At 38.9% G+C, this 27,433-nt stretch overlaps 2 protein-coding genes across 4 annotated transcripts in view; both read left to right on the top strand.

Moving 5' to 3' along the window:
* Positions 1-20,355, top strand: part of LOC110066664 (A disintegrin and metalloproteinase with thrombospondin motifs 7-like) — a 28,558-nt gene extending 8,203 nt beyond the window's left edge. For all 3 annotated transcript variants that reach the window (XM_020773899.2, XM_020773898.2, XM_020773897.2), the window contains exons 2-26: positions 78-178; positions 352-707; positions 5,445-5,613; positions 6,103-6,287; positions 6,557-6,640; positions 7,047-7,171; positions 7,729-7,772; positions 8,543-8,648; positions 11,926-12,069; positions 12,400-12,544; positions 12,866-12,958; positions 13,256-13,401; positions 13,612-13,675; positions 13,773-13,878; positions 14,190-14,326; positions 14,514-14,634; positions 15,020-15,261; positions 15,524-15,656; positions 16,175-16,301; positions 16,767-16,977; positions 17,099-17,254; positions 17,583-17,693; positions 17,839-17,988; positions 18,771-18,921; positions 19,374-20,355. In XM_020773899.2, coding sequence (XP_020629558.2) covers positions 88-178; positions 352-707; positions 5,445-5,613; positions 6,103-6,287; positions 6,557-6,640; positions 7,047-7,171; positions 7,729-7,772; positions 8,543-8,648; positions 11,926-12,069; positions 12,400-12,544; positions 12,866-12,958; positions 13,256-13,401; positions 13,612-13,675; positions 13,773-13,878; positions 14,190-14,326; positions 14,514-14,634; positions 15,020-15,261; positions 15,524-15,656; positions 16,175-16,301; positions 16,767-16,977; positions 17,099-17,254; positions 17,583-17,693; positions 17,839-17,988; positions 18,771-18,921; positions 19,374-19,519 — 3,543 coding nt within the window. In that variant the 5' untranslated portion in view covers positions 78-87 and the 3' untranslated portion in view covers positions 19,520-20,355. The remainder of the gene's footprint in view (positions 1-77; positions 179-351; positions 708-5,444; positions 5,614-6,102; positions 6,288-6,556; positions 6,641-7,046; positions 7,172-7,728; positions 7,773-8,542; positions 8,649-11,925; positions 12,070-12,399; positions 12,545-12,865; positions 12,959-13,255; positions 13,402-13,611; positions 13,676-13,772; positions 13,879-14,189; positions 14,327-14,513; positions 14,635-15,019; positions 15,262-15,523; positions 15,657-16,174; positions 16,302-16,766; positions 16,978-17,098; positions 17,255-17,582; positions 17,694-17,838; positions 17,989-18,770; positions 18,922-19,373) is intronic.
* Positions 20,356-22,047: 1,692 nt separating this feature from the next.
* Positions 22,048-26,430, top strand: LOC110066665 (ciliary microtubule associated protein 1A-like). The gene is made up of 6 exons (XM_020773903.2): positions 22,048-22,235; positions 23,128-23,238; positions 23,372-23,485; positions 24,557-24,667; positions 24,877-25,110; positions 25,764-26,430. The coding sequence occupies exons 1-6, from the start codon at positions 22,178-22,180 to the stop codon at positions 25,901-25,903; spliced, it is 768 nt and encodes a 255-aa protein (XP_020629562.1). The 5' UTR covers positions 22,048-22,177; the 3' UTR covers positions 25,904-26,430.
* The last annotated feature ends 1,003 nt before the right edge of the window (positions 26,431-27,433 follow it).

Below are 27,433 nucleotides of genomic sequence, written 5' to 3'. Positions count from 1 at the left end.
CTACAGTTTTCACTTCCGAGAGGCGCAGAGCGCCGTGATGTAAAGAAACTTACCGAACCCGTTTTATCTCTTCCCAGATAGCCGCGTATGGCAGCCATGTTTTCAATCTGTACATTTGGAGTCTTCGCGGTTCTTGTCCAACTAGCCGGCACTCTAACCGTCGGAGACAAGCACCCAGGTGAATGAAATATAAGCAATCGTTTAACTCAAAGACTCAGATGAATGTTTTGAGACGCGCGCTTACTGTTGACGGCATTACTGTATAATTTATCATTTCGCGGCTAGCAGATTTTTAAGTAGTCTGTCTTCGACCGTCTCCTAATTGATTTTTCACTCGCTTCTTTTTTTCAGAGCGTTTTGCGAGAAACCACAAAGAATACCGGATAACCATTCCTTCAGTGCTCGACAGCAATGGTAACTTTGTATCGCACGTGGTTCGTAAATCACCTCACAACTCGCGCCTAGAACAGCAAGGTGACAGTGCGAAACGAAATACAAGCGACGGCGAAATTTTACACCTCGAAATACCGACATTTGAGGGGCAAAAACTGCAGCTTCGTCTGTCCAAAAACACAAAGTTCACAGCACCAGGGCTGGTGATCGAAGAAGGCGATGATGTTAGGCAACACAACCTCGACTGTCATTACACAGGACACATAACGGATCAGCCGAATTCTGCGGTATCGCTCAGCTTTTGTCAAGGTTTGGTACGTTAAGCATCTTCCCTTAGTCTTGCTTTCCGTGATAAAATAGTTCACCACCCCGCTAACCTGGACTTAATGTTACAGTAAACCAATGACCATCGACAAATGTGGTTTTATTGGTGATCCCCGCTTTATTTATTTCTAAATCTTTTTATTGTCTACACGTCACGCAGAGTTAAGTCGTATTACTTTGCGAACCACCACGATGTTTCTTTCCCTATAATTCACTCGGATTTTAGTTTCTAGGTCAGTCAGTTTACATTACATGGAAACCAATACAAACTGCGCAAACGGTCTTGCAGGATAGCAAAATGCCAGACAAAAAACCTCGCGCGGATTTGCATCTTTCATTCAGTGCCGCGCTCATAATCCTCACGATGGCAAAGAAAAATCGGAAATTCTGTAACTCATTAAAATTTCCCCCGCGTTTTGAACTTTTTTGTGGCTATACAAACCGCCCTCAACTGCACTTTCTATGCGGCTGCCTCAGCACATCTTTTTTTTATCCGGATGTTAGCTAAAAATACGTGACACAAAAGGAAATTTAAGACCAACATAAGCGGCTTCTTTTGGTGCTACAAGCACAAACACCTCATGTGGTGGGAAGGAGTTTATTTGGGTGAAATACAAGAAAGTTTGTTGCAATTCAACGAGAAGTATTGATTTCCGTGTGTATTGATGACGGATCTCTCTTCAACAACAAACGGCACGTTGTTTTGTTTCCCACGGTAAAACCTCGGTTTGTGCTTTTTTGTTGTCAGCGCAATCGTAAATCCTTCCTTTTCCGTTTATAGATGTACATGTAACGATTTTCTGTCTGTTTGCCAGTTTTGGCTTTTGTTTCAAAATCACAAGCGGGAAAATTGGAGAAAAAGTGGTCCACGCTCAAATCATGATATTTTTGAGTTCGGCTTCAGGAACAATTGGAGTTTTAGCAAACCACGCCGAAGACGCCAACGAGGACGTCACTAAACAAAAGGTTTAATGAGCAGAACAATGGCTCTGCACGTGCGTTTTGAATCTTGGTACATTTCTTTGCCGTCCTCTGCAAAACAGCAACGTGAAATTTTAAAGTCGTACGTATTTTGGAGAACGTGAGCCGTAATGGCAAATTTATCCCTTCTTCTTTTGGAATTAAACGGTGTCAATACATACTTAGCCTGAGCAAGTTTTAACACCGATAGGCCAAGTGAACGGATCTACACAGTTGCGGAATTTGAGGACAAAATATAATTACTTTTTAATTTTTACAAGGCGTCATCGTCGTCATCGCTAAAACTCCCTAAATTATACCAAATGAGTTACTGCAAGGTCTTACAGTGATCTAGGAAGAAATTTTTGCCAGGACTGAGTTTTGAAATATTTAATGTTGGTTGGCTAAAACTTAGAGAGTAAAGAAAAAAAACACAAAAGAGCTTGTGATTTTTCTAAGGTGCGTGATGGAGTGGAACTTAGCAAATAGATAATTTTTTTTTTCGCGCAGTCATAAAACTCAGTTAATCCCTTTCAAATGCTACGATGCAGACAAGTCCCTTTTGAGCTTTTGAAATTTCCTGTAGTCAAATTGAGGCAAGATTCTTGAACATCCAAGCGATTTGTCTCGGTTAGGTTTATGTTACCACGGAATGCGAACTCACAAGACGTTTTCTGGGCCAGATCATTCATGCTAGCCTGCAATGACGGAACCAGTTATTTCGGAACTGATTCGCTCGCGGTATTTCCTTTTTGCACATTTACCCTTACACAGGGTCAAAGATGCTTTCTCATCTATCAAAAAACTGTCATCTAGAGAAAGTGAATTTAGTCGCAAAATAACTGGCGAAAACAACACGAGCTGGCTTGTCAGCATCAAGCATAATGGAAGGATTTATGAAGCAACAAAATTTCGTGTTCTGATGGAAGTAACAGTTGTTCACATGTTTCGTCTTTTGCGCCATTCTTACAGAGTATTGTTTTTACTGTCTGGTGCGGTTTGAATTTCTTATCCAAAACACTCAGACATTTCAAGATATACTGATGGTTAAAGCGCATGTAAGCTCCAGCGAGGTTCTTCTTAAAACACCTCAAAACTAGTTTACAAGAAACAAATGTCCCTCTTTTGGAATGGCTTTTTCAGTTGTGTTTTCACGAAGTCCGTGCGAATTATCCAAACTTTCGCCACCATAAAACTTAATCAACATGCCCATAGATGAAATCTGATATTATGGAGCGTTAAAATAGCATTTTAATCGTTCGACAGTTCTTGAAGCAAAGAAACAACTGTTTGTCTAAAAGATAGCGCATTTCAAACACTGTTTACTCAATGCCAGACTCCTTCTTTGATCTAGTTGAAGAACACTATCACAAATGACAATTTTCCATATCTAACAAAAACAAATCGTTGGTCCCTCTTTGTAAACAGAATTACGTCGGAAGTACAGAATGGTATGAAAGCAGCATTCTCAATCTGTCATTAGAATCTAAAATCTTGATGTCAAATCTTTGAAAGCCGACGAATTTTTCGACAAAAAATCCCTGCGCGCGCACGGTTTCTCGCTACCGTGCCAACAACCAATTATTTAAATACCCCGCACGTGATTAACTGCAAACACTAATTGATTTGCCAAAATATGATAACTATTGATAATCAGATAATTTAATTAACTCGCGTCTTTATCATTTCATTAATCTATGATAAATGTTTTTCAAAGCCTTGCAAACACGCAGTCAAAACTATAGTGTAAAATGGATTGCAGCCGGTTCTTAGTTTGTTTAACCTTTTAATCCGTCTAGCGACACATTCAAAACTTTACAGCATGTTCAATTTGGAAGGTTACGAGAAAGACGTTTTTATCATAATCGCAGGAAAGAGAGCCTGATTTCAACTAAAATTCTCTCAAGTATAGCAACAGAAACTTTACCAAAAATAGTAAGGAGAATATGACACCGACCTTGACATTATTACAGAAAGGGTTGCATGGTCTGGAAAGTGAAAGCATTTTCTCGACAGTACGGGTCGCGGGAGTTCAATATTTTTTTTAACATAATCTCGGGGAGGTCAAGTTTATCCGCAACATGTGTATAGGTGTTGAAGATACAATTTCTTGTTACATGAGAAGTGAATGTCGACGAGCAAACATCGCGAATTCGTTTGTTTTTTCGTTTGCGTGCGATTCATTCCTTGCCGTCTAAAAAGAAACGAGAAAAAAAAAAATCCGAGACGACTGAATAAAAACAAAAATACCACAGTGAAGAGAACTATCTTTTGTTTATGAGCTGAAGTAATACAGTCCTCCCCATTTTCCTCAAAATACTTTTCATTTTTCTCCGACTAGTTATCGTTTTCATTCCATACATGATATATATACGTTTTGCCCTTTAGTCAGTCATCCAAGGACCCACTCGTAAATGACTTTAGTAACTAGAAAAGGCATAGTTGTTCTAATAAACTGAGGTAAGAGATTATTTTTCAAGAAACCAAAAACCATCCCGCGAGAATTAATATTCCCATTACGAGGGTATCCGTGTCGAAAAACCTGACCAATATACAGAAAAAAATCTGAAAAAAACATGCGTTCCTGTACTGAGTCAACAGGTCAAGAACTGCGCCCTGTTCTAAGCATTTTGTATGTTATTTAAGGTCTATTGGATTCAGTGTTGAAATACAGACATACTTAATTTGTCTCCCATTTTACTGACCGTCAACCGCATTTTGCCACTCTTCGTGTTGGCCAGAAGACAGCAGAATGTAAAACATTTCAAACTTTTTATCATCAAGTACTAACATCTGCAACAGGTTTACGTCCCAAGCGAAGGTCATTTCTTGAGAAACTAGCTTTCTAGTTCGGTTTGAAGAACTTCCTACATGAAAGTGCTGGCAGTGATTTAACGAAAATTGATAATTGACAGTGCTGTTGAATCAAGTTATCGCCACAAAAAATAACGTTTTGTTTCTCGTTGATGATCTTTCAATCGGTTGAAAATCACTTTGAAATAGGAAATGTTTCTCTTACTATATTTGTTTCGATATTCCGCCCTCAACAGCATCAACAGCATCAACAGCAACAGAAACATAAACAACAACAACATTCACTAAATTTAGGAACTAACCGTATCGATCTTTCAGTGAAGAAATTCATGCATCGGCATATGCAGTGCATGTGAATATTTTCAGTGATAAACATAAAACACCTGCAGTTGTTGTCATGTTGGTTATACATGCTTGTCTCCTTTCCATCGCATATTGTTGTCATATATTCTAAGACAAATTCTCACGTGAACCATAACTGGCACGTGCGATATACCTGAATCAGTGACAATCAAAACGTCAGTTGTTAAACGTACCTTAAGTCGCCATTGGCTCTACTATGTCGTTTATAACAACCAAGTCTGTTAAGTTACACATAATACGTTCTCGTTGTTTTCAATAAACCTCAGGAAGCAAGTTTTATAGAGATTGTTTACTTTCTGCTTTGGTAGGTCCGGGATCAAACACTAGCAAGTGTGCTTTCTGTAATGTTCTTGGGAGTAGATAAGGTCAAGCTGAGAATGTGAAATGTTAGGAAAACCTTATAAGATACAGGCGGGAGATGGGGGAACCTGTGATGAATTAGCGTTCTATCAGAGGGGAATAAAGATACTTTCTAGAGGCTTCATGGTACCAAAAATGAAATCTAGTGGCGACAGTTTTGCTCATCCGATCTGCAGTCTTGGAAAGGACTTAACACTGAAGTCCAAAAAAATCTCTCTTCAATTTTCTAGAAAGGACTTATCCAAACTGAAGATGGAACCCACTACCTAATTGAGCCTGTACGGGAGCAAAATTCTTCAAACGTGGACGATGAACATTCTCATGCTGTGTACAGGAGATCGTTTGATGATTCCTTGTTACCATGGAAACAACAAGGCACGGAGTTATGCTCTGACCAAGGTACAGATGTGTTCTCTGATGAAGTCGTCGCTTCTAATGTAAACCCTTATATTTCTATCGATCCTTTGATATCTTTGTGTTCACTTAGTATAACATAGCTCTTTCAAGCAAGCCTAAAACGTAAACTGAGAGAAGAAATGCCTTGTGGTTTTAGTTCAAAGTCATTTTGGCGTCACGATCATTTTCACTATCATGGAAAAATTGCCATGGTTATTTTACTCTCTCAGTTGTGAAAATTTACACTACCTTATGAGAATTGAGACATCTGGCTATTTAATAAATGAACCAAAATCTAGGTACATGTCACCCAAATTAATATTCTGGTTATATAATGTGGTAATAGTGAAGTGTAATTCTAAGTGATGCATCTACCCAATTTGCACCAACTGACCAGTGTCTTACGCGGGGACCAGACCTGTCTTAGGCATTTTCTCGACGCTTGTAAGGTTAAATTTAGAGAAAAAATTATTTTGATCTTTGTTCTCTTAGAACCGATTACTTTGAAACGTAGGCTTCGCTCGCCATACCTCGAGTTGAGAAATCGACAGAAAGGCCGTGAAAGACGTTCAGTTAGCATGGAGAAAAACGTGGAGATGCTGATGGTCGCTGACAAGACAATGTACGAGTTTTACAAGGGCGGATTAGAAGAATATCTCCTCACTATAGCCAATATGGTATGTTTTTACTGTTTTTGAGATGAACTTTCTTGCCAAACTTACTTATTTTGCATATTTTTTGTTAGCATTGCGAGAGATATGTACTAGAGTACTTTTGGGAGAAAATTTTTCGTTTGACTTCATCAGTGATTGTAAAATGGCAAATTCCCACAAACTCGTGTTAGAAGGAGAAGGTAAAAAAATGAATTTGTTCCAACACTTATATATAAACATTTGAAACAGCGTTTAAAGATTTCATTCAAACTTTTTGCACTTTTTTTCGTCAGGTGAGCAACATATTTCGGAACCCAAGTATCGGCACAGCGATCAACATTGTGCTGGTGCGAGTGATGATTCTAAAGGAAAATCCGGTAAGAAATCACAAGAGATCAGTCAAAAACACATCACCATTTCGTCGATAATTAACTGGGTTCGTTTGTTATGAGTGAAGTTATTGGCCAAATCCAAGAGAGGATGCCAAGGCTCATTTCGAAGCATACCTGAAACATTGACGACATTAGCGATTCTTATTGTCTAATCAGAGAGAACCTGAAGCCTGAAGCTTTCCTTGTGACGGGAGCTCGTCGTCACGTTCCTCTCGCTAAAACGGTGGGCTAATTCAAAGTCTGCTTGACAAGGTTTCGATCATGCACACTTCCCTGAATTATAATTGGATGCTTGAATCTAGCGACTATACACACATTAGTTCAAACGTGTACTTGTACGCAAATTTCTAAAGATTTTTACACTGTTTCTAATGCTTTTGTCTATCCTCAGAGTGCCCTAAAAGTCACACATCATGCCGGCCACACTCTTAAACACTTCTGTCGCTGGGCGACTCTCATTAATCCTAAATCAGAGGACCATCCTAATCATCATGACATCGCAGTCTTAATAACCAGGTTTGTCAGTTGATAACGTTGTATATTTTTTCAGGACGTTTTGCTATCAGGCTAAGTTCTCAAAGCGCATGGAACAAACCACACACACGAGTTAATGCACGGGATGAAACGCGAGATCACCCGCGGGATAACAGCGTCGAAACCGTCGTCACACTCTAGTTTCCAATATTTCTCTTCCCACCCGAGGACCTGAAAACAGAGTTGGAGGTCCAACGGGTGTCTCTGCATGTTTTATTTCTCATTTTGAGCCCTATTCGCATTTTGAGAGCCCCAGAATAGGTTACCTCCTGGTTCTTTCGTTCCTCTAAATTATATATGCAATACAAGTTGTCTAATCCAACTAAAACTTAGAAAGCTCCGCCAAGAAGATTACGGATTGACTCTTTGCCAAAATTCCGGAACTACCGGATTCCCTGTTAAACCCCTCCATTTCCCTGCGAGAAAAAAAAAATCGTCAATATGCTCTTGTACATTAGTTTTAAGGGATTGATGAATAAAATATTTTCCCGGCTAACAAGAACTAAGATCCACTTTCCGTTCATTTTATTTTTTGATAGGCATGACATATGCAGGGGAATCAACGAGCCCTGTGAGACATTAGGTTTGTAAAGATGGCCGTAACACGACTTCTCAAACACCATCATTAAGCTTAAACAAAAGAAATCATGACCGTGACGGTGTTTGATATCTGACCTTAAATAGCATAGATTTTTACAATTTTAATTCTCCATTTTCCCTAGTTTTAGTTTCGATTGAGAAGATATATCAAACACTCAAGACAGTGTAGAACCACATTTCCAAACACCTTGATATTCGTCGAAAACCGTCCTCGGTGTTTGGAAATGTGGTCAAACACGGTCTTTCGTGTTTGATATATTACTTATAATATCCTCGTAAAGCACTCACGGTAGAGATTTTTCGCTTGTTAAAAATGGCGGCGATAGTAACATAACGTAATCACCCTATGTCCAGTTTTTTTAAACCGGCTAAGATCTAATGCAGTTCCTTGTTGACTGTCATAGACCAAAGTTATCACTCTGGCCAGGCACCGTCAGAAAAACACAAAACACCAATAAACCAATCGAAACTCCGAGTAAAATCATGCAACTGGCATGGTGGCAAACGTGGGAAATTGAGCGAAAGCCAAGTCGTGAGCGGTTTGGATCTTTCTCTTGACTGAGTGAAATCCCCCACTGTCGTTCTGATTTGTTCGACTTCGTTACTTTGGCTAGACTTAGCACTGATTCATTGATTTCTTTATGTTTACCTGTTATACAGCATGTACCTATAACCATACAAGAAATACAGCTACATATCCAATCTGCTAACGATTACGACCTAAACCCGTAACGTCGTTGATTTTATTTTCAGGTCTTTCACAGGTGAACGGTCTTTGTACCAAAGACAAGAGTTGTAACGTGAATGAAGATAATGGCTTGAACCTGGCTTACACTATTGCCCACGAGATTGGACACAAGTAAGGAAACCTTCTACAGATTATTTCGCTCTCAGCTTTTCATGTAACGCCTTGTTATAGTCGCATTAAGTTTGCACCACCCGGGGGTCAAAGCATAAAGTAAAGTGAGTGGAGTCTGTGTTCTGTACTCCACACTTGGACATTTTGCAGATCTTTCGCTCGCTCTAAACGTATCAACATTGGAGGACTTTCGAGAATTTGAATCCTCCCTCTTTCCCTGTGACGTAATATTTATCTGACACCCTCACACCACCCTGGAACAGGAGACCAAACAAGTCGGCTCTCCATGACCCAAAATATTCTACTGATATTTACACGATAATGACCCTGAATATTTTATAGTTTTTATCTGTTTAGACACGCGCATTTTTTCAGGAGTTTTTAAGAACGAATAAAATGCAAATCTTGTTTATTTACAATTTAACTTTTGCTAACGAAGACCGACGTGTTTACAAAGAAAATATTGCTAAATTTTTTACGCGTAACCCTGTCTAATGAAGATTATAGGGCGGTGAAAATTCCAAATTTTCTTTTTCCGGTAGAATGTTTGTGTAGTTGAAAAAATGTGCATGATCACCTTAAAAAGGCTTAATGCATGAGTGATCGATTTGGGAAATATTTTTTCTTTAAATCTCTTTTGTTACGCACAAAAGTAAACATACCGTATCATTCAGCAATACTACCAGTCAGTTTGACTCGTGAATTCTGTCCGGTGTTTATCTTAACAGCAATTAATTTCCATCATTGCCTGGATAGATTTCTCGCGCCTTTTCGACGCCAGGTTCAAGAGAACACGCGCTATTATCAAGGTCTATATCTTAATTAATTAAGGACGAGACCGTTTTAATTTTTTGGCGGTAGATCGCAGATACCCAAAATATCTCATTAATCCAGAAAAGTTTTATCTTTGTATCTGTTCCTTGAGATATAAGAGCAGTCATTTTGGAGGCAATTCAAATATTAACGCATTGATCTGATTGCTTCGAGAACTGTTAATCTTTCAAATTCCAAATTTTATCGCTATCGGATTTTATCCATGCCATATTAATACGATGTTGAGCGACAGTTGACGAGAATAAAGAAAACCATTAACTATAGGATAAAGATTTGACGTACCTCCAGTCTCTTATCACTTAAAAAGATGATGTCAATGATTAGAGAGAATTTCTATTTCGAACTGGGAACAAAGCGTATTGCATATTTCAGTTTATGATGAAGGTCACATACAGTGATATACACAGACTTTGCGTCTGTGTCAAAAAATAACTGCTCAAAAAAAAAAACTGATGACACTAATTGATTAAATTTATCTTCATGGATTACAGGACATGTGTTATCACAGCAAAGATAAAATACCAGATTCACAAAGACCAGACAGTCGATATTTGGATTGTTTATCTTCTACTGCAGCGTTTTCAATGATTGTTACCAGTGTATCACTTATTTTGTCGGCGTTCCTTCAATCTAGATCCTGCTGGATACCGCAAGTTATCCAGATAACCTTTGTCACACGATAAGTTAATTCCTTGGCTTACAACACTGGTCAATCGAAGCCATCTTTTACGGCGAGTTACTCTGCAGGAAATTTGTTACTCTTAGGGCCTTTGAAATATTCAGGACGGAATTTTTTCTGCCTTATCATACAACAGAGGATGTAACTGTGAAGTAAACTAAACAGTTAAGTTACGAAAATAAAACATTGCCACAACATAAAGTTAGCCAAACATTTCTAACCGTATTAATAATTCTAGAAGAGAACCCTTGCGTGAAAGATTTATACTTCGTAGTCCAGTTGCTATACGTCTAGCAACTTTTGTTCCGCTATAACACAAATTATATAGTGTACTTAATGTCCATCCAAACTTTCGCCTTGGTTCTTCACATTGTTGTTTTTTTTTTTTCATCTTGAGGCTTTGGTGGAAATTGAACCGTGACTTTATGCACACATAAAAGTAGAAATAGATAATCATCAGTGAAAAAACTGTTAAGGTCTTTCAAACGCTTAACAATTTTTCACTGCCATAAGCACCTATCTACCTTAATCCGGTAAAAGCCAACTTCCGAACTCGTATTACAGGATAAGTTATTGTCACAAGATTAAAATGTAAAGGGCGCGGTGTTAGGCCTGAACTAATGTCTCACTTCTGGTGCCAAGAAATTGGAGGTGAGATAAAGTCCTCAACTTCCTCGACTTCCTCGCGGTTTTTGTTTGTGATAGATTGGAAAATTGGTCAAAAAACCACATCGGTAAATAATGTCAAAAAAGCTTTATTTTCTCTTACGAAGGATTTGGCGTCTCTCTCCGTGTGCGCACGTCCGGTTTATTGGTTTCGGTTCTAGAAATTATTTGCGAGCATAGGTCAGGTGTCAGTTGTTTTAAGGTTGGTCAATGCTATCTACCAGATATATCTCTAGCCAGCGGATAGGTGTCAGCAAAACCATCTACGCTTCCCACGTGGTAATGTTCCATCTGCTGGAATGCGTTACACATCCTTTAAAAAAGGGCATAAGTTTCAAAAAGAACTCAGTTGTTTTGCTTACCTACGAGAAGCAAACTGAGCAAATTCCTATTGTATTACGACTTAAGTTGTAACTCAGTTTCAAGTATTACCTGTATATTGCGTTTGTCGGGTGAACAAATTGACCAGCCTCGGAGGATACACAAAGTGTACTGCATCTCCCGAAAGACGGATAATTAACAGTTATTGGATTAAGTTGTGAACGATACTGAGAATTATCAAGACTGCGGTTTATATTATAAACCAAAGCGGTGGGTTGATACTGATTACTGAGCAAGATCGAACGTCCTAGAAAAGTAGAACTCTCCGAGCCATCATTTTGTCATAGACGCGAAGTACAAATCAAACCTGGGTGTTTGCTATACGACTGGAGCGTTTTGTGAATTCTAATTATACTCAAAAACACTATTTGTTTTTAGTGGGTTAACGGACCAGTGAGCCGTTTTGATCGTTACGTTTTTGCTGTTACTTGTATTATTTCGATTCACTAAACAGTTCCGTCGCGGGTGCCGGGGTGGAGCAAGAAATAATTTCCTCTCCGCAGATCTAAAACGCTATGGCTTCGTTTATAACCCCTTTGAATCAAAATTTCAGGTTACAGTTCTTTGTTATGGTAGAAATCGAGTCAGTTAGATAGATTGCGTTTTAGTAAAAGTTATAAAAATGTATATATAAGGGATTTTGAATTGATCTATCAGGAACAGTTTCCACTCGATACAAAGACTGTGTCATAAATTTCCTCTCTTCTCCACCATTAGTTTTGGAATGTTACACGATGGAAATGAAAATGACTGCAAGTGGAGTCAAGATAAACCATATCTGATGTCTCCTCAACTAGAAGCTTCAGGCCGACAACAACTGTGGTCTTCTTGCAGCAGAAATTATGTCAGGCGCTTCTTAAAGTGAGTCGTAGTCTACTGCTGAAGACCGCTCTTTCATTTACTCTGAAAAGAAATTCTGTGTTTCATTGGGTTCTGGGTTGGAGCTGGTGACAAACTCGGACAACACAATCTCACCAATCAGAATGAAAGAGCTGTCCGCTAAGCCAATCAGATTTGGCATGCACACATCCCGCGCTTTCCAGGCCTAACATGGTTTGCTTCGATCCCTCAGTGGATTACTCGTTTTATCCTGAAAACTCGGGTCGCATGTTTTCTCCGTTCTGATTGGTACATGACGCTATTTGCTACATCATTGTGTAGGTGGAGTCTGATGTCTGTTTTTCTTTTCAGTAAAGGCTGGGGCCGCTGTCTTGATGATGAGCCTGCAAAGCATGACTTCAAGTTTCCCACAATGTTACCAGGGATGATATACGACGCCGACCACCAATGCCGCTTGCAGTACGGCCTTGAGTCTTCTCACTGCACTGGTATGATGGTAAGTTGGAGCTGTTTTCAGAAAACCAGAACACCAATCCTTGCAAATGATGTAAATGTGCACAGTAAAGGTTGCATGCGTCGGGTATTTAATTTAGGCATCGTGTTTGCATTTGGACTTGTTAGTAGTTGGCATTGAGTCGCATGGTTGATGTTTTGAATGTTAGCTATTTGACATAGACAGTGGGTGAACACTTGAAAAGTCGGTTGTCTAAATTAACAACAGCGGTTGATTTACTTTATTGGCTTAATAAACAAACTGGAAAATGTCTACATATCGAATTCGCTTGTGTTTGATTTTATTTGTTGCTTTGTTTTGTAGGACATCTGTAACAGTTTGTGGTGTCGAGTTGGAAGATCATGTCACTCCAAAATGGAACCAGCAGCTGATGGAACAAAATGCGGTGACAACAAGGTGAAAACGAAAAGAGTTCGTCTCAACAGACGAATGATTGACATTCCTAGGCCCTAACCATTAACTAAGACACGAAATGCACCTACTTACGCTACTTTAGACTGACTGATCGCGAAAAATACCACCGACATTTTGAATCGGGCGCAGCCTGGCTTAGAACTTGCCACTGAACGAAACTTACTTACGTAAGGCCAGTCATACGCAAACTGGTACAGATGCGCGCCGTTTGACCCAAAGTTACAAATTCATAATAAACCTCTCAAATTCGATCTCTTAGTCTGTTCGCTCTTTCTGTAGTGGTGTTACAAAGGAAGCTGCATCGAGAGAGGAGAGATTCCAGAGAGCGTCGATGGCGGTTGGGGTCCCTGGAGAAACTACAGCCAGTGTTCACGAACCTGTGGCTCAGGAGTTTCATTCACGGAAAGACAGTGTGATAATCCCCGGTATGTCTATAAGATACTGATATACTATAGTGTAGAAGTGATATATACTCTTGAAGAAAATGTTTCTAAGTGTCTATAATGAACTGTTTTTCAGCTCGTATTACCGGTATGTTTGTTAGATGGATTGTTCAAGGGTACCAGACAAATCAAATACCACGGTTTTGGTTGTTTCAGTCGATCTCAAACAACACGTTATTGTTTTTATCTCAGCCCAGCTCATGGAGGAAAGTACTGCATCGGCGAGTGGAAGAAATATAAACTGTGTAATACACAGGTAGATAAGTTCAATTTTTTAAGCAATCTTTATACATGGAAAGAGTTTCGATTAATCTGTGCAATGGAATTTATGGTTTAACGTTTTTTTTTTTCAGCCATGCCCAGCTGGTAGTGTGAGTTTCCGCGAGCTACAATGTTCACAGTTTGATAATAAACGCATTAATAACAAACAGTGGAAATGGAAACCACGCTATTCACAAGGTATAGTTAATAATTACCTGATTTAAAACACTGGGTTGCATCAAAGTGATGGCAATTAACATCCGGCATGTAAACTATGACCCATGAGCATAACCACGAACACCTCAATCACGTTCCCAGGGCTTTTTCCTTGGCCCCTGCCAATTTCAAACGAAAACCCTGGAAACGAGGTGACGAAGACCTTAATCCAGGAAACACGGAAACAACCCTATCTAGGTCCGCACAGCATACATAGAGCTGCAGTTTCAGAATACCACCATTTTCGATGGGGTAAACTAAATAATTACTGACATTGTGATTTTCCTCTTTAGTCTCACCATGCGAGTTGCACTGCACACCTAAAGGATTGTTTGGTTTGTACTTCTCCAAGAAGTTGGCTGATCATGTGCATGATGGGACACCTTGTTTTCCTGGAAAGCGTAATGTCTGTATCAACGGCAAATGTGAGGTTTGTAAGATGGAATATGTCAGAATTCCACTTGTGGGAAAAGAGGATGTAACTAGCGGAAATTACAGGGGGTTCAACAGCGTAACTAATCAAAAATTTTAGCATTAAACATGACTGTAGACTGGATTGGATTGGACATTTATCATGTATAAGAATTCACTTCATTTTTTCTTTTGTGTTTTTTTAGCATGTTGGTTGTGATAACGTTCTCCATTCAAGCGCTAAAGAAGATAAATGCGGTGTTTGTCGTGGGGATGGGACAGCGTGTGAGACGGTCAAGTCCACTTTTGACCAGAGAACAGGAATAGGTATGACTGAAAAGAACTATTTTATCAAAAACAGTCGCACGTTTGAAAGGACCACTGTAACAAAACAGAAGTACTGGGCATGTCACTGTAGCTCTGAAGGACCTAATCAGCTATCATAGTATTATATTTTGCTTCCTCCACATTTTAATTTTACCTTGAATATTCTTTCCAAGACTCTGAAGAAGTAAGGCGGTGCCTTTCGAAACATTCGAATTGATAATACAGTTCCCAAATCGTTTGCGTTATGGTTTTTTGATGGTTCACTATTTTATAACCTGTTCGAGAAAGACTAAACATTTACTGGCTACATTATTCAAGTTCCTGTGCATGATCGCAATCCTTAAACCGAAGGAAGTAATCTTTGCTCCTGTTGTTTTCCTTGTAGGGTACGTAGAAACAAAAGTGATTCCAGCTGGAGCCAGGAATATACGCGTGGAAGAAGTGGCCAGTGCTCCCAACTACCTAGCGTTGCGATCGTCCAGCGGTAAATGGTATCTGAATGGTGATTGGTACATTCAACAGAGTGGTGAATACACCGCCGGCGGTACCACAGTGTTCTACAAACGAACACACAACAAGGAGACTTTCCAGGCCCTGGGGCCGACCACGGATGACTTACATATTATGGTATGTCATTAGTCAACCTCGTCCCCAGGGCTAGTTCAAATGCTTGATAATTCTCTGTGCATGTGCTGTGCAGTCGATACTGCAGGGCGAAATTTTATGTTGTCAATGCCTGGAGATTAAAGGAATTAAAAACCTGCCCTTCTCTGGTAATTTCTTTCTTACGAAGACGTGCCTCATACCCCAGGTGGACTAGGTGAGGTCTTTACTGCGAGAAGTGCTGTCTTCTTGTAATATTTTATATTTGTTAATTTTTCTTTCTTAGCTCCTGTTCCAAACAAAAAACCCAGGAATTAAATTCGAATACACAATCCCTAAGAACCAGACGATCACCCACAAACTGGTGTTCAAATGGAAATACAGCGAGTGGACACCATGCTCGGCTACATGTGGCGTAGGTGAGTATTGTAGCACCTTTGTAAAGTTTAAAGGTGTCATTTTGAGTTCAACGTTAACGGGGCTCAGTCACGGTATTTTGGCCACGTTATTTTGGAGTTACTTTGGCCACATACAAAATTACCTTTAAGTGGTAGGAAACCTGAAAATAACAGTTTAATAAGAGAGAAAAACAGCAAAGAGATAATGATAGACCATTAAGGAACAAGGATGACTAAGGATGGAGAAAATTAACACGGATTACCGGCAAACGACGAATTTGAAAAATTGAGGCTAAACTTTTCAATATGCGCAAACCGTGACTGAGCTCCTTTAATATCATTTTTTTTACAGATTGCCCCTTTTTATTTTTTATGTTTTATTTCTCTCATAACCCGAACTGCGTGCATTATCTTGCTACAGTAACTGGCAGAGATGATTTTTGAAATGTCTGTTTTCAAAGTCTGTCTGATTTTCTTAGCGGATATTAGAAGCGCGAGTATTAACCTATTGTTTTTAATAAACTTAACCCATCTGATAGGTTCCACACGTTCTGAAGTGGAGTGTATCGAGGAGAGTGGTACACCGGTGGATGACAAATATTGTAAGCCGCTACCAAGACCAGATGACAGACAGAAGACTTGTAATGAAGACCCGTGTCCACCCACGTGAGTAAACAGCGACCTTTTCGGGGGTCTTTGATGGGATAGAAAACCTTGTTCCTACCATGGCAAAACAAATTGAGGAGTATGGCTTGCTTACGTTTTTGTGGTGTTGATAATATGTTGAATAGATAAGACTTAGTAATTTCGAGGTTAATCAGTCCAGCTTGGGTGAGTTACTTTGTTCTCAATTGCGTTCAAAGGCAGCTATAGTTACTGAAGAACGCGCTATAAGTCGAGCATAAACATACGCTAAACTGAATTTTGACGTCTCCATTCAATGGAAATGTTAAATTTATTTCTGGATATAAACGCCATGTGTAACGATTTAAACAAATTTAGTTCGATATTCATATCTGATTATAAGCCATACCACAAATTCACTTGAACTTAGGTAAGCTCGTTTAATTTAAAACTCCCGAGCTAGGGCAAGGTGCATAATGTATTTTTCGCTGAATGTTGTCTCTATAGATGGTGGAAAGGACCATGGCAGAAATGTTCTAAAAGCTGCGGCAAAGGAATCTCAATTCGTTCAGTGATTTGCATCAGAAGTGCTGGAAATGACGAACAAGTTGCATTAAAAGACGAAGAATGTACAAAGATCAGAGAGAAGCCTGATGTTGTAAGGTCGTGCTTCAGGAAACCGTGTCCATTGGCGTGGGCTGTGGGCGCCTGGACAAAGGTACGAAGGGTTTTATAATGGTACCAAAGTCAAGTTCTTAGTGGTAGAGTCCTTTTCGTTTACACTTTTCATAATTAATTGTTTAGAAATACATGTTAAACTTGATCATCTTACTTGTCAGTGTTCGGTGTCCTGTGGCCAAGGAATCAAGAAACGAAGAGTAACTTGCCCAGCTGTAGACCCTAAACAGAAGTGCGACAGTAGAGCTGTACCTATCTCCTGGGCCTACTGTAACGACAGACCGTGTCCTAAGCTCACTCCACCGCCCCAAACTATGGTAAAGTATTGTATTTTTTTGGACAATCGATTTGACTCAAGGGGTCAGTTTTTGTAGGTAGCTAGGGAGGAACTCACGTTAAAGAAGCAAGTCGCAAACAGTAGGCAGAAACCTAGAGTATTCTTTGTTTAGCTGGTCAGTGTGCTGCTTAAGCGATTGAAGACAACAATCTCTATCAGTTGCTTTTATAAAATATTTCTCAAAACAAGACGCGCAAATCTAAAATGTCACAACCGTGTGTACATACTCTCATGAATCTAAACACAGCTTTCGACCAGTGAGAGCGCGCATAGCATCTCAGTTATTTTATAAATGTCTTTTCAAACAGGCTGTTATTCGAGGAAGTGATGCAGGAATCGAACCTGTGGCAGGATCTGTTACCAAGAAGAGCTGCACTGGACGGGACTGCCAGCAATGGACAGTGGGAGCGTGGAGTAAGGTACGATTTGTGCCTGTAGACAGTAAATCTTCAATTTGTTTAGTTGATAAAACAATGTAGTTAAGGCAGGAAGTCAAGAATTTTGAGACAGAGGATCAGCTGTACCATGTACGTTGAATTGAATTTTTTTTCGTTTCACTTGCAGTGTTCGGTAACTTGTGGTGAAGGGTATCAGTTCCGTCTTGTTCACTGCGCAGGCTCAGACATACACTGTAACAAGGACACTAAACCGCCAAAACAAAGGAAATGTTCCATGGCCTCCTGTGCGGAGTGGAATGTTGGTTTCTGGACGAAAGTAAGTGGCATTCAATACGCGCTAAATCTCCACATCATTATGTTGCCCATTGCGTCATTTAAGTTTACCTAATGTACAAGGCATTTGTACAAAATTTTACAATGTATATGGCTAGAAAACAAGCTACGAGGTGACACAAGTGACAGATAACAACAATCAAATTTCTAATTCATATTCAGTGTACAAAGCTGAAAGGCCTTTTCAACGCCAAGGATTTGGCAGTCAAGATTCTCCGCTATGACAAAATCATTGCGCGACATTATTGTTTCATTTAGCAAACACAATGCAAAAAAAAAAAAAAGTTAGCAAACACAGAGAACAAAGTGAAATATTGCATATCATTGAGCAAACTGCAGGCTTGACTATGAACTTAATCAGAAGGTTACTGAACGAATGAATGAAGGAGCAACGAACGAACCAGCGTACAAACTAACAAACTAACTAACCAAAGAACTGAAGAACGTACGTACGTACGAACGAGCGAACGAACGAACGAACGAACGGACCAACGGACCAACGGACCAACGGACCAACGGACCAACGGACCAACAAACGAACGAACGAACGAGCAAACAGACGAACGGACGGACGGATGGATGGATGGATCGATGGATGAATGAATGAACGATTGAATTTAAAAAAAAAAATCGTAAAGAAAATGTTCTCCTGGTTAGGTTTATTAATTTTACGCGCCAAAATTTATATCTGAGTATGCATTAAGAAACTATATATATCCAAGTATGCATTAGGAAACTAATTTTAAAACTTGCCTTTTTATCCAGTGCTCAACTTCTTGTGGGAGCGGAACACGCAAGCGCAGTGTGAAATGCATTGCTGTTAAAACTGGCTTGGCGTCGACACAATGTACCCTAGTTAACAAGCCAAACACTCACGAAGAGTGCAATAACAAGAAGTGTCCAAGTGAAAGAACAGGTAAGCTCTCTGAATATTTACGGCCCTGTCTCTTTGAGAACTGATTAAATTCAAGTGTCTGAGATAGAAGAGCAGGGAAATACTGAGATTCTAGTCAGAGCATTTTATTTCGCATGAAACAACCAATCAGAGAAGATACACCCCTTTAGAGGCACGTCGTCATCCAGACTTCTTGATTGAAGCAAAGATTTGTATTAGAATTTAGGATTAGCGTAACCCTTACTGTGTAAGAGTTAACGTAACAAATATATGGTTCAATATTTCCCTCTGAATTTATTTAAGCTGCATTCTTCACCATTTCTGCCATCCGCAAAATACAGTTTGCAGCCCTCGCTTGCGTATATTTTGTAAAAAAAGAACTAGACATTCTTTGTACATCTACAGAGGACACAGAAACCTGACAGAAAAATTTCTTCTTACAAGCGATATATTTTTTTTCTGTCTGTTTACAGTTCAGTCGCGCGGTCAACCAAATCCAAGCTGTGCTGAGAGTAGCAGAGATACTTACTTTTGCAAGTTGGTTGTACTTCACAAATTTTGCCGATTTAAACACTGGAAGGACAGATGTTGTAAAACATGCCTGACGTCGACGTCCTGACACAGACAAATAAAAGATTGGTGCTATTGCAAGGCAAAACCAATGCAATATCTTAGAATGAACGACACTACAACGAATGGTCATCGGAGATGGTCGGAATACGGATCGGTACCGTTCGGAAAGCACGAGCATGAAGATTAGGTACAAGGCTGATGTAAAGATTAGATGGGAACATACGGAAGAAACATCATGTTTTTTCACGTAAAGTTAAATTATTTACAGTTTGTCCTTACCATGGGACTTAAGATATTCTCAATTTTAAAGTTGCAAAATCGATTTCAAAGAAATTGATATTTTCTGTTTTCACTCCCGATTTCTATCGATAAGCAAAAGGAAAAGCAATTAGTTTAATATCATATTAATAATTAGAACAAAATATCCGGTATCTCGGAAAACCGGTGTGTGTATGTCCTTTAAAAGCTTTGAGAGTTGTGTTTAACAAACAAATTCTCCTTCTCTGCGTCCTTACCCTTGTTGCATTTTAAGTTGGGAGAATTTGATCAAAATATTTTCTCTCATCTTCCCGTCCTACCTGAGCCCGAGAGATGAGAGACCCTGGGGACGAGGTTGGTTAGTGTTTAGTACCAGGGAATTTACAGATTCTCTGCTAGTTTTCAGTGTCTATCATGATTTCATTATTGTATTAGTTAGAAAGCAATAGGCTTTTTGTACATGCTGCTTTCTTATCTATCTCGCCATTTAGTGAATAGCGCTTCACGGTTTAAGTTCAGTAGTTTTCAGACGAAATTTAGACGATACTTTTTAGACGATATTTATTAAGATGCACGCGATGACAGAAAATTCTAGAACAAATAAAGTAATAAAAGATTGTTCAAGTTTCTGGTAAGAATTCTTTATATAACTTCCGTGTCCCCGGTAGTCTTTTAAGCTTACGACAGCGGCTTCGTCAATTGCAAAAAGTGATTGTTACTAAAACAACTCTCAAATAGCGTAACTGAATGTCTGGCTCGAGACAATAATTAATTTCTTTAGACTGTTCATAGCCCTCTGTGTTCTCGTTCTTTAATTCGATCATTGGGTAGAATCGCGAGAGAACCTCGTGCTTCGCGCTCGCTCTTTCTTTCGCGTGCGTTGAAAAATGGAGAGGTTGTGATTTGTTTGAGCGAAGGGGAGACGCGCGAGACTGTAGCTTTTTTCCCTTCAGATACATTCGAAAAGTAAATTTGTAAGAGGCGGAGATGGAGGAAAAAATGCTACCAGGCGCGTGGGAAGAGAGAAAGGTATTCTTGTGCCCAGAGACCTCAAGCTTGGCTCAAGCTTGGGCTTCACCTGCTAAGAGATAAAACGAATTCCAGCGAGAATGGGAGAAGCATCGTTATTAGACTTCTCTGCATGTCACCCAACACGCGCGGGAAAATATCTCGGGGGAAAAGCGCCATGGAGACGTTTGGGGTTGAAGAAGTTTCGGTTTTAGCCCACGCCCTTCGTTGGCTCAAATATAACCTGCGTCGCCGACGCTAACAGACAGTTATTTGGACTACTTACGAGGAAATTTCCGTCTGCAACGTAGGCTACTCAAATACTCAAATAAAGCTAGCAATATAATGCAAATCCTCCTTTGATGGTAATAATAACTACTTATTAACTGAGAGTGAGGTCTTTACGGGAAAACTTCAAACCGACATCCTAGAATTAACCAATCAGAGTGCGCGTTATATCGACTACAAACACAAGCGATATAGCAAATGTCAATAAATGATGTGTAAAACCGTTCATATGAAAATGTATTTCCCCTAGAGGTTCGTTTTCTTTCAAATCAAACTCGTTTTCATGAGAAAGATTTTGCACGAAGACTCGTTTTGAAACAGGCACGAGCGAATATTCAGTTTCCTTTGTTTGGTGCTTGACACTTCTTTGACGGCAAAATAGTTCCCGGGCTAAGTTTGAGTTCGATTTCATTTATTTTCACTTATTTCGAACTAAGTTCTTCTAAAGCTTCCTTCCAAGTACTATTGATGGCCGCGACTACTTGAGGGTATGATTTTTAGTGTCACAGTCAAATGCAAATTAAACCTCAAGAATTCATTAGGGCCAAAAATGTTTGGCAATTACGCAATCTTTACCCCAAAACAAGGTCGTTTTGCATTTCCCTGGAAATTGGATAAAATGAAATAAATGCCGAAGTATTAAGTCGGTATTAATTTTTTAAGGTAAAGCGCTAACAGACAATATTTCGTGACTAATTACTGGTAGTGCGAGTTTTCAGTTTGGTATAGCTGTCTAGTTATTAGTTGCATAACTAATTTGAAGTGCCGTCCTTTGACGCACAAGTGGTTACAGAAATTAAATAAAGAGATGCATTTGCATAGCCTAGTTTTTAAATCAATACTCGGGCGAAATTTCCCTTGTGACTTTCTTAGATTGATCTAGGAATTACTTGCATAACTTTGATAGCCGATTGGGAAATGTTGATGACCGGAAATGAATTTGACCGGAAGTCTACGAAATGTTTACCTGTTGCTAAGGGGTGTTGCTACGGAAACCGGCATCCTGGCAACGTTGTTAGAAAAGTTTTTGTGCTCAACGAGAGGAAGGCAGAATCGCATCGGAATTTGCGGCGTCGAGATCTTTGTTACAATTTCGGCAACTTTTCTTAAAGACAATTCTCAGCCGTTCTAACCCTGAACCTAAAGAAACATGGCTACTGAAGAAGCGGGAGAACAAGCTGTACTGCAGATTGCAGCTAGAGAACGAGGTAAGTTCTGATGAGGACTTAGTTCAAAGCATGCTTCATCTTCTTTCATTCTCGGGTTTCATTGGAACATCGCAATCTAATTCAAACGTTTCAAAAAATCTAACACTCAACTGTTAGTTTATAGTCTGATAAAAATGTGAAGTTTGATGAGTAATTCAACGGATGGATTCTAAGCAAAGCGGTAGTAATTTAAAAGCTTCACACAAGCGCGCATTCATGTTCCAAGCCACGCGATTTGGCGAACTCGATCATTTCAACAACAGATGCTGGCTGGGTTAGAAAAATAATGACAAAATGTCTGAACTTATCACTTAGTTATTAACAGAAAAATGCTGCAGTCAGTTGAAGTTCAGTCGGATCTCTATTTCGCTACTTTTAATTACATGGCATTCCCGCACGGCTTCTACATCAATGCCATACATTATTCTCCGCTTCAGCGAAATTTTGATTCAAAATGATAATATACTCAATAGGGTATATCTTTTTCATGATCAATGGCGAGGGAAGTGCAATAAAACATTTCTTTGCTTTCCCTTGAACAAAAACAAACCATACGGAAGCTGTTGTCTACACAGCTGCTCTTTGGTGAATATTCACGGCCATTAGTAGCCTCTACTCGCTACTCCGTTAATTGATTTCACTGTCATTTCGATTTTATCAATTACCTTTCTCCCGTCACTTTTCTCTTGAATGTGAATGAAAAGTTTGATTAGGATCTGATCGATGTAAAACTGTTTGCTCGAATTGTGGCAATTTGGAAATATATTTGACATGGTTCTCCCATAGTTAGTAGGTTACGTTGATAAGACCATGTTTACAGTTTATCACAGTTCCGCTTGAGTCGCTAAGGAGGTATCTAATTTCGGTTGCTTTGTGTTTTCTTTCTTCGCAGGACCCGGACCTGGGCGATATGCTCTCCCTACAACGACTGGTTATCAGAAACACGACTTCACAAAGCGCTGTTATCCTGCATACTCGTTTGGAACGCGCTTGGATAATTCAAGTAAGCAATGCAAAGGGTGGAAAATTGTGATCGTGATGTTTTGAAATTAAGCCGCGTGGGGTTTTCCCTCACCAACATGTCAATAGAGTTCGATGATTTAATGTTTTTTGTTTCTATTTTCTCGACTTTTTAGTGTTTAGTTCCGACTGCAGCCCAGGGCCAGGATATAAGATTGACCCTAGAATAACGAGGGCGGGTGTTGATGGCACTCCTTCTTATTCGATGCTGGGAAGACAGCGAGACCAGCGTAAGTATATATACCATAGAATTCTTTAACACAGACATAAGGGGCTTTCTGAGTATAATTGAAGCCATTAAATGGTTTACTTGGGAAATGAACCAGGCTTTTGCAGAAGAAAGGATTTTCAAGTTACAAAGTATAGGAAATTTATGTAAACACCTGTCTGTTTGTATTATACTGGTGGATAAATTGAAATGCATCAAGTTCCTAAATATGCCGCGTTTATTATTGGAGCACAAAAGGTCTTCTTAAACTGTTGCTTAGTGCATGAAGTTATATTTAAAAAGAGATGTTTAAATCCAAAACAAAATTTCTGCATTTTGAATAATTAATGAGCAGTTTTAACAAATTCAGCTTCTAATTTTTTCAAGATATGTAAAACAGATATTAAATCTTAACCCTGAATATTCGATTCAAAGACACGTTAGTTATGTTCAGTATGGCTACTGCAGTGGTGTGAGTTTTATCACGTTTTAGTATCCGTCAGCAGTAATTTTTTATTGCAAATTGCAGGTGTTAAATTTAGCCTTCAAAACTGTAGATATTTCATTAATAAATAAAGGCTGGGTGCTAGCATCATTTGAATGTGTCCATCAGAGTTAATGAACCTTTTTCTATGCAACACTCACCCGTTAACAATATTCAATATAATTATTTTGAAGTGATATTTTATGAATTTCTACAACGTGAGGGTGAAAATGAGAAGGGGTGTTTTATATACATAATTATGCTTTTGATCAAAAGAGATTTGCTAAAGCAATGACATACAAGAATTATTAAATGATATAATACTCAACATTTCAGAGTCATCATGATGCCATTATCAAGAGAAAATGAGAATGAGAAAGTGAATATTTAAGTAGGCTATAGATGAAAATTAACATACTAATTAGATGGCTAAGCAAACACTTTAGCACAAATTGAGTCAGTTTGCACTTGAGTTTAGTTTTAAAAAGCATCTAATGAATGAGGCAATCAGATTTGCTGAATATAGTATTCTGGTCTATTGCGATTTTAACAGGCAGCACAAATACTAATGCATTACTTATCATGTTCTTGTTTATTTGCCTCCTAAAGTCACATTCAAGACGCCAGCACCAGGGGCATATTCACCAGAGAAGGTCCACCCTCAAGGAGAAAGGCACGCCCCTGTATACTCCATGGGCAAAAGGACAAGATACAGGAAACGTAAGAAGCTTTTTTAAACCTTATTCTTGAAGGTGCATTGCACTTGGTTGAGCTGTGCGTATCTTTTATCGAATTCCAGTAATAAAAACAATAATAATAAAAACATTTTAGGAAGATGCTTCCTTCATTTTGATTGGCTTATGTATGTAAGAATGACATGGTAAAGAAAAGTACACATTTTTAATGTGCTTTTTCTTCTTTTCTCTTAGGTGACGCTACTCCATCACCTAACTCGTACACCCTGCCAGCACTTCTTGGCCCCCGAGTTCCAAGCAAAAATTCATCTGCTTCCTACTCAATGACTGCACGAGCAAAAACTGGTGGATTTTCTGAGGATCTTGCCAAGACACCAGGGCCTGGGCGTTACCGTACTGTAGACCCATCTGTTACCAAACGAAAGGATCCTTGTTACTCAATGCTCACAAGAAACTTCATGCCTGGAGGTAGACTTAAAAATGTTCTTTTTGTTATTTTGTGGAGTTGAAAGATTATCTGGATTTAGTGTTAAAACTAAGATTGACTTGTCACATTCCATCCAAGATACTAATGTATCAATCAAGTAGAAGAAATCAACATCCCCCAGACATGCCCAAGGCATTTAACTTGTTGAGGCACCCAAGGGGGCTGGAATTTGACACTATATGGGAGGGGTGGGGGATTTGAATTCACCGAGAGACAATGTTACTGTTCTTTGTAAACAATCTGTATCAAAAACAATAGTCTGAAATAGGTTTGTACAGTGTTTGAGGTTAAAAACAGTCTCACTTTCGAAAATTTAGTTACTTCTGTAGAAGCTGAAAGCAGTTGTGCAAGAGTGACAATTTTTCTTTTGCACTACTTATTCAGTCTGACCTTTTTTTGAACATTTTACTCCCTAGGATGGGAATTTGTCCAACTCAAAAGTCAAAATGACTAATGCACGGGTTTGAGGGGTGAGGGAAAATTTGCCTGGGGTGATATTGAACTTTCAAATTGACTGACACAAAAACTAATTCTGGAGAGAAGTGAGGTGGATTGCAAAGAAGCATATCTTTTGATGTGCTATTCGTGATGTAGCTTCCTTTGCATTCATACAAATCACTTGTCTTCTCATTAGATTCTACTCAGAAGCCCGGACCAGGAGCACACAGCCCTGAGAAAGTCTACATCAACAAACCAAGCCCACCTAAATTCTCACTTGGAATTCGTCACAGTGAATTTATCACACCTCTCATCATTGATGTCCAGGACGATTAATAAATGTTCAAATCCATCCGCCTTTCATTTTTACTTTACTTTTCTTTTTGTTTTTTCATTTCTTTAATTTCAAGAGAGCAAAGTCAAAGATGTCATGCATGAAGTGAGTTTTGATTTTTTTCTTAAGAATTTTTTTTTTGTACTTTGAAAATCTTTTTTGTTGTACCCATTTTTTTTCTGTTAACAATGGCACAGTCAGAATCATTGCTTCTTATAATGGTGCTGCAAAAGAGTAATTTCATATTTAGAATAGAATTTGGAGAAAGCTCCTATTAAGTGCAATATCTTTTAAAGCAACAAGCATTTCTTTCTCATCAGTGTAATCACGTATCAACAACAAACTGATACTATAATGAACATACTGTCTGAATATTCATATTATTTATCTAACCAAGAGTGTTATAATGATCTTTTCATGGAATGTTGATGCCCAAAGAGGGAGCTATTAAAAGTGGAGCTATAGAAAATGATACTCTGTAAATTTGTACATTATTCTTAAATAAATACATTGCAATATTATTATACAATGTTATTGTTATTTTTTTGGTTCTGAGAGTTAAAAAATCCTTAAACTCCCCCTCCCCTCCCCACCCAAAAAAAAGATACTTCCAAGAGGAAAACTCTTAATTTCATTTTAACTTACATGAACAACTGCTCAATACATATAGCTTTTGTTTCAAGGCTTGGAACTACATGTATGTATATTAAAGGGGTCCACAGTCGAGTGTCAATCAATACCCTCCACTGACATCTCCATCGATGCTTTGTCAACACTTGATCAACATCTTGGTTGACATTTGGCCTTGAGTCGACTTATTTTTGCAGACACACCATTGAGTGTCGATCGATACATGTGAGTTGGTCGTCACCAGGCCAACTATTGACCAACTGTTGATTGAGTGTCAATCTAGTGTCGACCAAATATTTACGATAAACCACGAATGAACTGGCACATGAGTGCAAATGCTGGCTGATATTTGTGCTTCCAGCTTGGAATACTAGATGTAACACAAATGTAGTTTTAAAAATCAGCCTTTTATGCTTAAAATTACCAGTAAAAGTAAAAATGAGAATTTAGCATGAATTTTGAAGACAAATGTCCTACTAGTATTAAACTTGTGACTTACTGAAACTGGAGCCGTCACACAACGTGTCAACAATAAAGCAAGGAAATTAAAATACGGTCGAACTTCTATTAAGCGGCTAACTTTTATTTGGCAGCCAGTGGCCAAAATCCTGGAAAAAATGGTCAGCTATACACTGTAATAAAAACCTCTATTCAACGGCCACCTCTATTAAGCAGCCGGAGTCAGCTTCTTGCTGTCCCAAGGGTGATTTTGTTTTGTTTTGTACCCTATTAAGCAGCCAGTTGTCTCGTCCCTCAGAGTGGATGCTTAATAGAGGTTCGACTGTAATCTACAGAAAAATAGTGGACTTTGTCTTTATGTTACATCTGTCTGTAAAACTTCAGCTGTTCTAAAGATAATGATTTCAGCAACAGACAGCTATTTAAGTTATATCACAAGTGTA

Source organism: Orbicella faveolata, unplaced genomic scaffold, assembly GCF_042242905.1.
Source record: "Orbicella faveolata isolate gen_17 unplaced genomic scaffold, um_ofav_v1 contig_26, whole genome shotgun sequence".
In the NCBI taxonomy this organism is placed as follows: domain Eukaryota; kingdom Metazoa; phylum Cnidaria; class Anthozoa; order Scleractinia; family Merulinidae; genus Orbicella; species Orbicella faveolata.
Note: the sequence above shows the minus strand (reverse complement) of the source record. Positions and strands in the feature narration are given on the sequence as shown.